The sequence below is a fragment of the Eschrichtius robustus genome, chromosome 1 (genome assembly GCF_028021215.1).
Source record: "Eschrichtius robustus isolate mEscRob2 chromosome 1, mEscRob2.pri, whole genome shotgun sequence".
NCBI lineage: Eukaryota > Metazoa > Chordata > Mammalia > Artiodactyla > Eschrichtiidae > Eschrichtius > Eschrichtius robustus.
This window is the reverse complement of record NC_090824.1, coordinates 29,510,053-29,526,215: the sequence shown is the minus strand read 5'-3', so window position 1 is coordinate 29,526,215 and position 16,163 is coordinate 29,510,053. Positions and strand designations below refer to the sequence as shown.

The 16,163-nt window shown below is 45.5% G+C and overlaps 1 protein-coding gene across 1 annotated transcript in view; it reads right to left on the bottom strand.

Annotated features, from left to right (window-relative positions):
* The window catches only part of DPF3 (double PHD fingers 3), a 197,986-nt gene extending 187,140 nt beyond the window's left edge, over nucleotides 1-10,846 (bottom strand). Inside the window, 2 exon segments of the mRNA XM_068562581.1 lie at nucleotides 10,653-10,764; nucleotides 10,766-10,846. Of these exon segments, the coding sequence (XP_068418682.1) occupies nucleotides 10,653-10,764; nucleotides 10,766-10,846 (193 nt within the window).
* Between the last annotated feature and the right edge of the window lie 5,317 nt (nucleotides 10,847-16,163).

The window sequence follows — 16,163 nt, the reverse complement described above, 5'->3', positions numbered from 1 at the left end:
AAGATGAGCAAGTAGATGTTTGTCATGTGCCTCTGGGGCAGGATAGGGCTGGGGAGCCACAAGCAGTTTGGTAAGACTATAGGGGAAGTGGGAATGGTGCCACCTGTCTGAGCAGGGATACAGAAGCATCCTTTCAGGGTAACAAGTTCACCCACATCACTCATTCTAAGGTTCTTAACCTGGAGCCCATGTAACTCTAGGGCATCCGCTGATGGGCTCCTCAGAGTCTGTGAACCCCATAAAACCATAGGCAGATGTTCACACCTATCTGCATTTTTTCTGGGGAGATGATCCAGAACTTTCATAGGATTCTCAAAAGGGCCTGTAATTGCCAAGGAAAAGTGAAAAAGAAACACTCAATAGGACATTGAGTTGCCTGAACACCAAACTGTGATGTAGAAGCCATGGTTTTCTGTCTCTGTACCCTGAAGATAGCTTAGTACCTGACATATCACAGGTTTTCAGAATTAGCAGAGCTCAAGGGATGAATACAAGGAGATGGGAAGAAATCGCCATTTTCATCATCAAAACAAACATTGTGTGTACAGACATTCCTGTGCCAGTCAGTGGGCTAGATTTTACAAACCAATACCTCTTTCCATAAAGGCACATGGAAAAATACCTTCTCAACTTCCTGTTCACAGGATTGCAAAGCCAAGTCCCTAAATGTGGATACAAGTCACCCAGGGCAATTCACTGCAATCCCAGATCAGGCTCAAACTTTAGTTGGCAGTTGCCTAGCAACAAATAACCCTGAAGACACATCACCAAATAGAGATGCCAAAAGGGCATTCTGTGGGCAAGCTGGTTCTGAAAACTAGCCCCCGCGCAAGTTTGTCTGCCAGGCCTCTCTGGGACTGTTGGGGGAAGAAGCAGACTTTGCAGCCAAAAGGAAGCTGGAAGAGGGGGTGGGAAGGTGTTCAGATGGTGGTGTGTAAGAAGTGGGCACAGAAACAGGGAACCGAGGGCTGAGGGAGCAGGCAGCCTCAAATAGAGAAAGCAATTGGTGCCTCTGCAGGTCCTCTTTCAGACCGTACCTACAATTACTCTTCTGAGCAGTTGCTGAGCAAATCCCAGCCATATCTAAAGATGCAGAAAGTGGCAGGAAGACTTGACTGCACCTACATCCAGCCCTGCCCTGAAGTCATCATCCTCCAGCAGTTCCACTGAACTACATCAGGTTGGGGTGAGCAAGATGACAGACCTCCAGACCCAGGAAGCAGTTTTTATCCGGCTCTCCAGGGCAGCTCACTCCCTTACAGAGGCAGCAAGCACCAAAGAGGCAAAGAGACCTCACTTTCTAAAATTCAGATTTTTTTTTTTTCTTTAATGAAAAGCTCAGAAACTCCTTCTGCTGAGTCAGGTGAGACTGGGATTCCTAAGACAAAAGTTCTAATCCAAATCATGGCACAGGCCAACACTAGGCACCTCTCCCTGTGCAATGGTGGAAAGAAAGCTTGGGCCTTCTTCAGAACCCGTTCTCCTGGAAGGTCTTGGGGGCCAGGGGGAAGGGGCAAACAAATATATCAGTCAGGAAGCGACTCAGGAAGAACAAATGCGGAAGTCAAACAACAACAAATAAGGCGGATATAAATCCAGATAAAATATTAAAATCATTAAAGGGCTGCTGCTCCCTGAAGATTGGGAAAAATGAAGAGAGTTAATTAAAAGCAATCTCCATGCACTGCTGAGCCAGCCGGCCCTGATAAATCAACAGCTGGGGCTTCTGTGGAGGGCAGTCAGGGGGCTTCAGGAGTGGGGTGCGGGGTGGTTGCTGGCCGGGGGAGGGGGGCTGCTGCAGAGATGGCAGTGACGTCCAGTTGAACACAGTGACTTAAGTTTCGTGTCTTATTAAATATTTTATGACCACTGAATAAAGTTGTTCTTCTAAGGGGGGAGAAAATGATCATTCGGGTGAACAAAAAGTGAGGAAGATAAGGGTGAAGAGATATTTTTTGTTTGATTCAAGACATACTTGGGACCATGATGTCAGCATCTCTGATCTTGCCCCAGATGCAGAGGCTTTTGTTTCTTCTCTCTACCTGATCTGCACAGGTAGATGCCTCTTCTAAAATCTCTCTGCAAAACCCTGGGCTATGTTTGTTTTGGGGGTTGGGGGAAGCAGTGCAAAGTCAGGGAAAGAAATGAAGAGGAAGAGGAGATAAAAAAGACCTTCAAAATTCTCATTGTTGATCCAAGCCAGACTTTTAGCGCAAAACTAAAAGGTCAGTGGAAATTGTGGGAACTTTCTTTTTTTTCTTTCTTGCTTTCTCTTTCTTTTTCCTCCTTTCTTTCTCTACTTCCTTCCTTCCCCCTTTTCTCTGCAGTCAGATAAAGTTTTTGTTCTTCATTTTAAACAAAAAAGAGCTCAGAACTTTGGGGGCCAATCTAAGTAAAAAAAAAAAAAAAAAAAGAAAAACAGCGATTTTAGTGTATTACAAAAACGGCCCTTCTCTACTCTAAGGGAACCCTCCAGTTCTTCCTTGATGGAAATATAATCAAGAGAAATGATTGGGAGAAAGTGTTTTTTTTTTCCTCCGTAGAACTGGGATTGGAAGGGGGTGTGTGCATGGGGAAACATAAGGAATTATGCATTTGGATATGCATTTTAATTAGGTGGACAGAAGCAGCCGCCTGTTAATTTTTCTTGCTTGTTTCCACTTAGCATTCATCACAGGCAAAACCACCATAGAGCACTCCCATGATAATAGATGGTTCTGCATTGGCTAAGTCCTCGGGGAAAATAATTAGCAGGAGAGAATATATTCTCTCCACTTCAACTACCCCATCCACCCTGCCCTCCCCCACCTCCAGCACCACATTGCCTCCGCCCTCCCCCCAACCCCGCAACTGACAGTGGTTTCACTAGAAGCCTAAGGGAGCAGTCCGCCTCCCGGTTTACAAGCACTTACTTTGCCCTGCCGAAGAACAGGGGTCTGGAAGGAGAAACGGACTGGAGGCCTTCGCTGGAGTGGAAGCTCCTAGATGCAGGGAGGGGGGCTCTATGCCGCTTAGCTGCGAGGGGCAGGCTCGCAATCAGAATTGGCCAGGACAGGATGAAGAAAGCTCCAAAGAGGGTGAGACAGTTCTCCCTGAGCTCAACTAGCAGCAAACAGAGATATGTAAAGAGTCCTTGGTTGAGGATAATGGGAGTAGGGATGACGTTTCTCACTTAATTTGCCTTTATAAAGTACAGGAATGCTGTGGGTTTGCAGCAAGCTTGGATCTGAAGCATTTCCAAGGCTGGCAAATAACTCTGTCATTCTGAGATTTGACCCTCGCCACGATGCTGTCCATAGTCTACGTTTGTATAAAGAACCAATTCTTGCCGCTGACCCCCTATGTCAACAGCACACCCTCCTTGCTCACAAGCAGATTTAAACCCCAGCCCCCCGGTCACCCCCTCTCCCTCCCTGGAGTCTTCTTGATAGAAGGAGGAGCCAGAGACTGGCTGATGACCGGAGCCCAAGTTCCAGGAGAGCATTCCCTCTGCCCGCCAGCATCTGATTCCTCTGACCACGGGTGGACTCAGTACACGGCTGACAGTGGGAAATGAAATGAGGGCTTCCCTTGAGCTCATATTCTCACCTATTTCAAACCCAGACGATGTAAAAAACCCCACTGAGATCCCAGGGCTATTTACACACAGCTGGACGAGTGAGGCTTTGCATTTACTGAGAAACAATGATTAGATATGATGTGTAATGCCAGGATCTTTTCGTTTATTTTAGTTTTAATATAGTAATGTTTATGAGACATTGCTGACTCTCTGAGAAGGCCTCAGTTAGCTACGAGAAACTTTGCAGTTCTAGTAACACCTCACATTTGTACTTTACACCTTCTGAAATGTTTTCACATCTATTATTTCATCTGGGCCCCTTGCAGGGGGTAAGCAGGGCTGGGTACAGGGAAGGGAAGCGAAAGGAGATACAAGCCTTTCTCACCTTATGAAAAAATAGGCCAGATTTACTACCTCTTGACTTTCAAGCTGTCCTGTCATCCCAGGTGCTCCTTCCACCTGAACCCCTGTTGCCAGATGAAACCTCCACTCTGCCTAGGAAACCTTCACTCCAAGCCTCACCAGGTAACTACTACTGCTGCAGCTTCTGGAGCTCCCCCAAACCCAAACCCTGACCCCCACAGGGAGTCACTGCCCTCAAAGGGTTGGGGTTAGGGGGACAAAGTGAAGGCAATCCTTGTGGCTGGGGATGAGAGAAGTGAGTCTCTGGGTTCCCAGGGCATTTACTCCTCCTCCCCAAAATAGTGGTTGTTCCACGGGGGAAGAGGGTTAAAAGGCTGAATTCTATGATACTATCAGTATTTTTTTTTTTTTAAGTTTACAAGGAGGGAGTTGCCTGTACTATCTAGAAATGTACTCTCTGGGTTTTAATAAGTCTAAAAATGAAGGGGAACCTAGGCATATACCCAAAAGAACTGAAAGCAGGGACTCAGATAGTTACTTACACACCCATGTTCATAGCAGGATTATTCACAATAGCCAAAAGGTGGAAACAACCCAAGTGCCCATCATTGGATGAACGGATAAACAAAATAAGGCATATACATACAATAGAATATTATTCAGCCATAAAAAGGAAGGAAATTCTGACACATGCTGTAACAAAGCTGAACCTTAAGGACATTATGCTAAGCAAAATAAGCCAGTCAAAAAAGGACAAATATGGTATGATTCCATTTATATGAGATGCTTAGAATAGGCAAATTTATAGAGACAGAAAGTAGAATGGTGGCTAGCAGGGACTGGAATGGGGGCAGGAGGAGGATGAGGAGTTATTGTTTAATGGGTACAGAGTTTGTTTGGGATGATTTTTTAAATTCTGGGAATGGATAGTATGGATGGTTGCACGACATTATGAATGTACTTAATACCAGTGAACTGACACTTAAAAATGGTTAAAATGGCACATCTACATGTCATATATGCTAAATATACATGTTATGTGTATTTTCCCACTAGTAGAAAAAAAATTTAAGGGGCTGCCTCTGTATGCTGGAGGTCAGGGTGAACATTTTGTTTTGTTTTTCTTTCATTTTACCTCTCACAATTTAGGCTTTTATGAATTCTCTGATAGGTTTTACAACCCCCCTTCCTCCTTTAGACTTGCAGAAAATTGCCAAGGGAGATTCCAAACAAAGGAAAGCCTGATAATAACGCCCCCAGAAGAATCTGGGATGTTCTGGAGGCATGTCACTGAATGAGAGGCAGTGAATTCCAATTTAGACACTGTTAATACCCACCTGGGTATGGCCAGACTCTGTGGGTCTGCTAGACACCTCCATTTCCTCAGCAGTTATCATGGGATACAACAGAGGAAGCTCACTGAGACATCAGTACAGGCCCACGTGCTTCGGCTCACTGAACAGTCAGGTAACTGCAGCTGCCCAGATGGAAGTGAAATAAGCACTTTATTTCCATGTTAATTGGGATGGGCGCCATGGTAGAGGGGAGGGCTGTTCCAAGGAGACTGTAGATAAATGAAATCCAGAGAAGAAAAATCTTTTGCTTGGTTCCCTGTCTCCCTCCATACATTTAAAGAAAAGAGGAAGAAAAAGATAGATGTTCTCAATAATTCCAGTCTTTTGCACAACCAAAAACTTGATCTGAGTGCTTGTAAACAACAAAATAGGCTAATTAGTTTTCCCACTTCTCTTTCCATCCTCTAGTTGGAGTGCTAATGAGAAGAAAAGTGTTCAAAAGGGATAATCAGAAGAAAAGTCCACATTCTAAATGGGCCACCACCTGGTCCTCAGGCTTGGGCCCTAAGAAGGGAGAGATTAGAACCCCAAATGGTAGCATAATGTGGCAAGACTGGATCAGAGAAGATGAAACTACGGAAGAGGCTACCAGTCTTAACTCCCCTTTAGAGCCACACTTTAAAAACAAGAAAGGGGACTTCCCTGGTGGCGCAGTGGTTAAGAATCTGCCTGCTAATGCAGGGGACACGGGTTCGAGCCCTGCTTGGGGAAAATCCCACATGCCGGGGAGCAACTGAGCCTGTGCACCACAACCACTAAGCCTGTGCTCTAGAGCCCGTGAGCCACAACTACTGAGCCCACGTACCACAACTACTGAAGCCCACGCACCTAGAGCCCATGTTCCACAACAAAGAGAAGCCACTGCAATGAGAAGCCCGTGCACCATAACGAAGAGTAACCCCTGCTCGCCTCAACTAGAGAAAGCCTGCGTGCAGCAAGGAAGACCCAACGCAACCATAAATAAATAAATAAATAAATTTATTTTTAAAATAAATAAATAAAATAAAAACAAGGAAGAATTTGAACACAGGATCCTAACTATCCTCCTCATCTTAATTAACCATAGTAAGAGCCACAGGTTTTTGACTTGAAAGGAATTTTGGCAATCAAGGGGCATCACCCTCATCTTAAAGACAAGGAATATGCAGCTCAGAGAAGTTCTGTGTCTAAGATCGCATAGTTAGTGGGTGGTAGGGCTGAAAACAGAGCTCAGATCTCTGGGATCCTCTCCCAGAGCTTTTTCTCCCCCATTACTCTGAAGCTACAAAAGAAAAGCCACTGGTGAGAAACAAATGTAGAAGAGGGACAGAGTTTGAGACAGGGCCACACTGATGGCAGGTGAAAGTCTGGGGACTGAAAAACCTTCTCTGGTGGAGCTTCCAATTGAAGTTAATACAAACAGCAGATTTTCAAAATGAATAACAATGAAAAAAACTCACTCATTTCATAGCAACATGAGATGACCACAAGGGGGATTAGACATGTGCCATCACTGTTCCTTGGGCTCTTAACTAAGGCCTGGATAGTGCAGGACTCAATGTGGGCTATTTGAACCCCATTATTAGGAGCTCTGAGCTTAATCCCCTTGCCCCTCCCTGCTTCCAAACACAACCCCCTAAATCTTAGTCTCCTCAAGGCTTCTCTCTTCCCTTGCCACTCCCACCCATTACTACTATTCACAAACACACAACCTAGAAATTCCCACCACAGGCTGCTCCTCTTTTCCCACCCCCCGCCAAAACACCTCCTAACCACTACTTTTAAAACTCTGATGCAAATCACAGGCTTCAAAAACCTTCTTTCAGTGACAGTTTTATGATGCTAGCTCCATTCATCCATATGGTTTGACAGACTGTGAAACACTAGTAACCGGACCAATAAGAGAAACAAATTACAAAAACACCACAACACGTCATCTCTCCCCAGTTGCTCACACAACTAAAGAAAACTTTGGAACTTGCAGTAGATCATAATATCAGTCTCTCTTGCTGTTAAACAATCATCTTTTCAGAGTTCCAGACCACACAGTGGTTTTATCCACTTACCTATCCTCTCCCCACCCCCACCCCAGGCCACTCTTTCATCTTTTCTTGTTAAATACCTACATGTTTAAAGATTATTTAAAGCTAGGGTCATGCTTACATAGGCCCCTGCTGGAAAACCCTGGCTGGGCAAAAACTATTTCAGTGGTGTGGCACTTCTTTGGCCAGGGGCTTGCCACATTGGGCTACATTTGTCTTCTAGTGACTTTCAGAACACTCAGAAACCACAAAAGTTACTTTACAGAGGTTGGGATAATAAACAGGCCTGGATTCTGGTGCCTTTTTATGACCCACCCCCAGCACCACTACAATCAAAACTTTCAAAACTGAAACATCAGCCTCAGTTTCCTTTCTTTTCCTGGCACAGGCTCAGAACAAAGCCTGTTGACCGTGGCATTTTATTTTTTGCCTTGATCTGAGCAGATGGTTCTGGAACAGCTTTAGACATTACGGTGTTTCTCAGATGTGCCTAAATTTCAGCTACCTGCATGCTTCCAGAAAGACAAAGGAGGATAAGGAGTCTCCAATTAAGTTGCCTCTGAATTCCTGCCCATTTTATGGAACTGAGCAGCTCCCATTCAACTGGAGACCTCTGGATGTCTCCCAGGTGGTCTGCAGGTCCGGCAGTTTTCAGAGGTTTAACCTGTGATGATGCCTTCATTTGAGTTCTGGCAGAAATTAATATCCTTTATGGGTATCTCATCCAAACCAGACATTCTTCCCACTGAAAAATAATGTATGCTAACGAAGTTTGGACAATTTAAGGATTTTTTTTTCCAGTGGCAACCATAAGCAGATGCAGAAGTTGGTTCTTAGGCATATGTCAGCTTAAAATGTCTGAGGGTCCTTTTTCATAAGGGGCTAAAATAATGCCCATAAAAAGCTGCAAGTTCACAAATTCCCAACTGCAATGTTCCCCATTTAGTACCTACCCACGTCCCCCCACCCCAACAGAAAGAGCCAGAAGGAGATTAGAACCAGGAATGTGTCCCCCCTACACCATCCTCTCTGATATATAAACTGAGTGTCACAGCAAGAGTGAAGTCTGGCTTCTAAGTGGCAACAATTACACAACTTTCACAGGCACAAAACGACTTTAGATTAGAATACACTGTCTCCAGATCATAGAATGTATAAAAAGACGAAGATCTGAGGTCCATCTATGCACATGACCAGCTGCTTGACCTTGGCTGAGTAAGTATATTTGCTTCTCCCAGAGCTGTGTCCTTAATAACAAAACAGAGATATAAAACCATGCCTCCAACCAAGCAAGGGAAACGCCTTACAAAAAAGTTTCAATACAATTACGTATCTGTATGTTCACATGTTACAAGCATGACCAAATAGTTTTCTGCTCTCATTATTTATAAACAAATAGTTACTTGGGGTAAATCCCTATTGGCTTATATGGAATAATTAAATAATAATAACAGTTATTCTTTTCTAAGCAGGCAATTAGTATAATAGATATATACGTGTATAATCCAGTCTGGCAGAAGGTGGCAGACATTCCCAGTTAAGTGCATACAAACCAGGGTTTTGATAACTTAATAAAAGAGTAAGTTGTTTAAAGTGTTGACAGCAGATTTGGGGGAGGCTGGCTAACCTGAAGTAGAATATCAAATAAGATTAGAATCTATATTAAAAGCAAAAACAAAAAAAGGATATAGCAGGGCAAAAAAAAAAAAAAAAAGCTTTATGTTTCCTAGGTATGTAGAAATCAACCAGAATACGATAGGTAATGTGGCGGACTTACACATAGACCTTTATCAAATCTATATTTATGTTACTTACATAACATGGCCTTTTACTTCACTACATGGCCCTTATCTTGCGTGTACATGTAAGAAATAAGGGTGACTCACACATCTAGGCTCAGACAATGTAGCTGCTAAATTAAATAATGTGCAATACCTATTTACACATCATACATGTCCATCGATGCTTTTAAATTCTATCAGCCCAGATGTGACTGCTTGGTTGTGGAGCCACCTGCCGTGTCCCCTTTGTGATCTGATCAGTCCAGGCGGCTCCTGTTTCTGCCTCTAACACCCTATTGGGCAGTAATAAGATGTTAAAGGCGACAACAGACAGAAAAGCCAGGCTGTCAGCTTCAGAGAGGACGGGGGTGAAGGGTACAAGGAGGAGGAATAAGAAAGGGAGTTGAGGGGAGATCAAAGACAGGCAGAAGAAAGCTAAACTGCTGAGAGAGGAGATGTGGCTCCAGGAGCTTGGGGCCCTACAGAAGACCCCAAAGCAATGAGATTCAAATTGTGCCCTCCAGTTACTCAAGCTATTGAATTATTGAATGTCCCACGTGGAAAAAGCTAGTGTAATGAAAAATGGTCTACACTCAGCACAGGCAGAGCCCTACAGAGTTGTTGCATGAAACCTGGGCTTGTTTCTTCCCAGAACATTACCTACCACCACTTTATCCCCCAATCCTAGAGGAAACCTTTGTGTGACCAGTTTCTATAGGGGGCGTCCTCGGTGTTGGTCTTTTTTTTTTTTTTTTTTTTTTTAAGGGAAGGGAGAGAAAGACTCAGAACGCACACAGAGAAAATGCTGATGTTGTTCAGCTCCGTTTCATTGTCAAGAGGGACACAGGAGAATAAAAACATAGCTCTCCAAACCTTTCTCCCTGCTCCCCTCCTCCCAGCACCCCCATCCATCCCCTCCGCTGGATGTGTCTCTGCGCTTTGTTCTAATTTAGCCCATGCATAATTTATTCACGTGTGTATTGTTTCCTGATCAGCAACTTTTAAAAACAAATGAAACATATAAAGATGATCTATTAAACAAGTTGTTTTTAAAAATAAAGGCAGATGTTGTAGGTCTCGCAGTAACAACATGCGTGCTCCTGCGTTAGCAGTTTAAAACCCATCTAGGGCGCAGGAGGCTCGGCTGGTCGGGGGTATTGTTTACACACCCTTACCACCAGGGAAAGGGGTTGGGATGCAAAAAATGAGCGGCTAATTATAAATGACCATTCAACTGCCACCTAGAAAAAGCAGGCTGGGGTGTTGTGTGTATGGCGACACAGAATTACAAATACATCACATTGCAACTGTTTCTAATTATACAAAGTACAAGTGTAATAATTCAGAACTAATTCCAATAACCAGCCCGCTTCTCTGTCCCTTTCCCCACTTCTAACCCCACCCCACACAGACACCCTCCCCAAATACGCACCCTTCTGCGGTCCAAAAAACAAAAACAAAAAACTGGAGCGGCAGGAATGAGTGTAGAGACCTTGCGCCCGCCCGCGCGTAAGCGGGCTCCCGGGTAATAACTAGGGTACCGCTTTCCCAGTAGGAAACAAACCCGGCGCACATGTGAAAATAGATTTATCTAACTTCAGTTTACCAGGAGGCATCAGCCCCGCTATGCGTTTTCGGCTGGAAATGTGAAAACTCCAAATCGTCTGTGGGTTCGGTAAAAACTCACAGCATCAGCTGTGTGGCAGCGCTAGCGACGAGGAGAGGGGATGCGGCGAAGTTACGCCCGTTTTTTCTGCCATAAAACATCTTCTTTCTTGGGTGAAACGCTGTGGCGTTCAAGTGCAGCGTATCCTATCCGAGCTTCCGAGCGAGAACTGAAGCCGACAGCTGCTCTGTAATCAGCCTCAGCTTCCAGTGTCCTCTTAGCAGCGTTAATACATATACAGACATTTAAAACTCCGAGATCTGGGACATTCCTACCCTTTTCCCCTATTACCGATAGGAGATAAGCTGGTGCAAACACCTCCCGTTCTCCCCGCGCGTTCCTTCGCGTTAAGAACCCCCTGCCGCCCTGCCGCCCTCCCGCCTTCCCGCGTGCGAACCTGGCTTTCAACTCCTAGGGGAGCCCCGGGTGCTGACGCGGATGCGCGAAGTTGAAAGAACCTGGGTGGGCATCCGCCACGCACCCGCGAGAATTCGGCACGAAACGGCCCCCACGCGCACCTCTCCCTCCCCTCGCCCGCGACTTTCAGCTGGGAAGTCCTAATCCCAGGCGCGTAGACCCACCCACCCACGCCGCGCCGAGATCCGGAGGGAGCGCCCCTCTGCCAACATTACTGCCAATAGCACCCCTTTTAGAGAGACGCTAGTTTTCCGAAGCCACCCCCGGCTCCGCGATCGCGAGCGGACTTGGCGGCTTAACAGTTCCACCGACTGGAAGGAAGGAAGGAAGGAAGCCAGGATAAAAAGGAGGGGGAAGGAAGGCGAGCAGGAATTGGCTGTCGGACCCGGGGACTGGCCCCCGCGTGTCCTCGCCCAGCCCGCCCCCTCCGTCCCGGATCTGGGCGTCCGCTCAAAGTCTCCCGGCGGCGGCCAGAGGCACCTGCCCCTCGTCTGGCCGGGAGCAGACGCAGCCCGCTCAGGCGGGGAGCCCCAAGCTGCCTCTCGCCTGCCTCGGCTTTTCACCCGGGGGAGGCGAGAACACCATTCATAAGACCTGCAGCTTCCCGGTCTCCAAATCAACCCCAAGTTAACCGGAGTCGTTAATTTACTACAGCCAGCTCCCCCACAAACACACCCGGAGACACACCGGCGACCGCCCGAAGCGCCGTCACGCTCCGGGGGCTGCCCCGGCAGGAAAGCCCCGGGCAACCACCTGGGCCCCAGGGCTCCCGGGACCCGCTGCTCCCCCTGCGGTCCTCCCAACTCCGGAAGGTTTGCACAAACTCCCCGCAAGCGATCGGAAGGCGGAGAGCGCCTTGCAAACTCCGGAGCTGCCGCGGTCCGCTCACCACGGCGGACCTAGCTGCGGGGCGGGGGCCGCGGGCTCCGGAGGCGCGGGGCTCAGCCAAGTGCACCCAGGCCGCCCCAGCCCGGCGCTCGCCCCCAGCAGGGCCGCCCCCCGCGCCACGCTCACCGCCCCGCGAAGCCGGGGACTCAGGGGACCGTGCTGTCCCCGAGCTGCCCACGATCCCTAGCTGTAGAGCGCTGGAGCGCCTGGCTTCCCTGCCGATAACCCCCCTCTCTCTGCCAATTTAGAAGAACACAGATGTAACAATTTTCTTCTTGTTAATTGCATCTCCTGACATTTCTGCGCGTTGGGGGGAAAAAAAAAAAAAAAAAAAAGATGAAGAAGTAAGAGCTGAAAGAAAAGAGAGAAGCCCCGCCGCGGCTGTAGGCGCCTGCAAGCGCAGTGCATAGGCAGCGCTCGGCCCGCAGAAGGCGCCTTTTTTTTTTCAAATTGAAACCACGCGGAATATGTACATTTTTTAGTCTTACTTACGCTTTCAGGGGGTTGTGAATGACAGTCGCCATTTTGCTACAATGTAACAGAATATTGTCTGTCTCGGAGTTCTAAAGGTTTGCTCAGGGGAAGCGGAGAGCCAGTCAGAGCACGGGATACCGGCCCGCCGGCCAATCGGCGCGGCTGGTCGCCAGGTGGGCGGGGCCTGCACGGTGGTAGTTATTAGGGGAGCTGTCAAAGCCCAGAGGTCACTCCCTTTTGTAGAGCCCAAGAGCAAGCAGGTCTTAAAGGGGCAGTACCGCGCGAGCAGCTCTTTTTCGGATTGAGGAAAGTGGAGACGCACGGGAGAGTATTTTAGTTTGGTTTGAATCCCTACTTTCTAAATAACTGCAGAGAGTTGCGCTCCTGGACAGAAATGTTTAAGCCCTGGACAGAAATATTTAAGTAGTGCCAACAAACCACTGAACCCCATTCATTAGCTTTTGGCTTTGCTGTTACGTTTTTAATCCCCCAAAGGGCAAATCCCCTTGTTCCCGTGCAAAAGTTGAAAGGCGGCCGTTTCGTCTAACAAATTACTACACGTGTCCTGCCGTTTGCTAATACTCCGGGTCCTGCGGCTTCTTAATATTCTCCTTCCCGAAGTGTTGTCTTTATCTCGGCCACCTATCTCTCTTGGTTTCTTGAACTGCCGCCGCCGTTCCTGGCGACTCCAGAACAGCAACTCCCCTCCCCCTGCAATGTCTCAATGTCAGGCTCGCTCCCTCCTGCAGCCTGGGCTTTCGTTACGTAATGCGCGGTGGTCACTCTGGCGGTTCCCCACTACCACCTCTTCTGTTCTCGAACACACCAGAAACTTCTGAAATGGTCAGATTCCGGCTGGCTTGAGAGCTAACTGGGGCCTGACGCTCTGACCTTTAGGCTTAGGGGAGGGGAGGTTTAAGGGAACTTTGGAAACGCTTTCTACCCCTAGGAAAGCGAGTAACTAGACAGAAGTTGTGGAACCTAGGCTGGGTGTTGCCAGGCTCTCTTTCGGGGAGTAGCACACGCGATTCTGGCGTCAACTTTAACTGATTAGACAGAAGGTGAAAAGAATTTGCTAATGAATAATCCGATGTGACCCGAAGCGTTCAGAGAGTCTCTGCTTCAAGTCAGTGCGAACGCCTCACTGGCGAACCCCTGACAAAATCAGGAGACTTCTGCGAAGCCAAGCTTCCACTGGGCAGCCTGCAAGGTCGGGGTGGATGAAATCGCACTAAATCATGAATAGGGGCCTCGTCAGTATACAGAAATCTGGCTACCATCCCAAAGTTGTTTAATCAGGTCAAATAGCTAAGATAGTGGGGGAGGAGTGAAAAGGGGGGAGAGGAGATGCCAAATTGCCAGTTCTTCAAAGCTGTGCCCTCTCACTTCCTTTCTCAGTGCTCCCCTCAGAGCAATGGATAAAATAAAATAAAAAATTTTTTACGTTCCAGAACTTTCAGAGTTCAACTCCATACACTATTAGAGTTACAGATAAACTGAACAGGACTGAATCAGTATGTTTGTAAGACGACATTTTTAACCCCTTCTTTCTGCCTACTTAATAGCAGAGTCAAGTTCTATAGATTGCTTTGTAACTTCTTTTTTTAACTGAAGTATAGTTGATTTACAATGTATTAATTTCTGCTGTACAGCAAAGTGATTCAGTTATACATATATATATATACATTCTTTTTTTATATTCTTTTCCATTATGGTTTATCATAGGATATTGAATATAGTTCCCTGTGCTATACAGTAGGACCTTGTTGTTTATCCATTCTATGTATAATCGTTTACATCTGCATCTTACATCTGCTAACCCCAACCTCCCTGTGTAACGTCTTTGCACAGCATCTTGCAGTTTGAAAAAGTTATCCCCTTTAAGTTCAAAAAATCCTGTCCTTATTAATTTGTCAAGGGATTGGTTCAAAAGCTAATACTTTTCTGGGATGGGCCTTGACAACATTAAAAAGCAAGCACTGTTTTCTGACCCAAGAAGTATGAGTTTGAACTACCAGTCAGAACTACCAAAGCCTCTTTGAGATATCAAAAGCACAGCAATTCAGATTAGAAGACAACAGTGCATTTTAATATATGCAGCTAGATAAATAAGCAGGAAAGGTAGTGCCTGCCCTGAACAAGGCTTACAATAGGAAAGGGAAAACAAATTTATATTACATATTAAAGAAAAAATCCATACTCTAAGCATGTATGGTCATTTATTGAGTTAAGGCCAAGATGCAGAAACCAGCATAATTTCCAAATATCCAGCACACTTGAAAATGGCAGACCAGATATGTCTTCATTTTGAGAAACTAATCCAGAATTTAAACATTTAAGTTACATTTTATAATGATTGAATTGAAAAAAAAATTATTAATTAAAGACAGGATTTGGGTTTTTTAAGTACTATAGCCTTGCCTTTTATAATCTAATGGAATGTCATTTTAACTCTGTCAACACAGGTATGACTTTTAAATAAACAGAATTGTTGTGAATTCACCTTTTATCAATTATAAGACATAACAGTTATTTGGTTTTTATGTCCTAGATCAAGATTTTTTCTACAGTAAGACACGTTCTGTCAATTGGCAGATTAATCCCATCTGCAATGAGACCAAATTGTTCAAATAGGACTTAAAATGTACTGATCTCACCTCACAAAAAAGGCACATGTTTTTTTGCCAGAATGCCCAAAAGCAAAGGAGCTTAGAGTAGACATGTTTAAATGAGACAAGAACCCTAAAAATTTGGGGAGAATGTTAAATTTTACATTAATTTTGCAAGGAAGTGCTGTATATGGTTTAGAAGTGTGGACTCTGGAATCCGCCTGCCTGAGGTCACCATTTGCCAGCTGGGTTATCTTGGGCAAGTTTACTTAGGAACTTGAATGTCTCAGTCTCCTCATCTGATAAATGGCAGTAATAATAGAACCTACTTACCTACTTAAATGAGGTAACACATGTCAAGTGTCTGGTGCATAGCAAGCTCTCAATACATGCTGATTATTATTTTTATATAGATATTTAATTCTTTCCTGTTGGCATAAGGAATGAAGGGGATCCAAATAAAAAGACACATCAGAAAGTGAAACTGTCCATCAAGTTTAGATTTTAAACTCATTAATCCAAGAAAAATAAGCAAAGAACAACTTTGATGAGAACGAAATAATAAATAGGACTAGTTCCGTTTGGGGGGTTTAACTACTTAAACTACTTAAACTACTCTTACTGACTGTAATATCAAGAGACTTTTGAAATCCCATCTCTAAAGCTCTATAGAGAGTCATATATTTGAATACACTCCATCCCTCCCCATCTCTTTCATCATGATTTAGTTGGTTAGGTGGCTTCATTTGGAGGACAGAGTAGGCCCAGAATAAACACTTCCCCACCCCACCTGGAGAGTCTAGAGCTGTGCTGTCCCATATGGGAGCCCTAAGTCACATGTGGCTCCTAAGCATTTGAAATGTGGCTAGTCTGAATCCAGATGTGCTGTAAGTGTACACACACACCAGATGCCATAGACTGAGGACCAAAAAAGAATGTAAGGTATCTCATTAATAATTTTCATATTGATTACATGTTGAAATGATGATATTTTGGATTTACTGGGTTAGATAAAAAATGTTATTAAAAC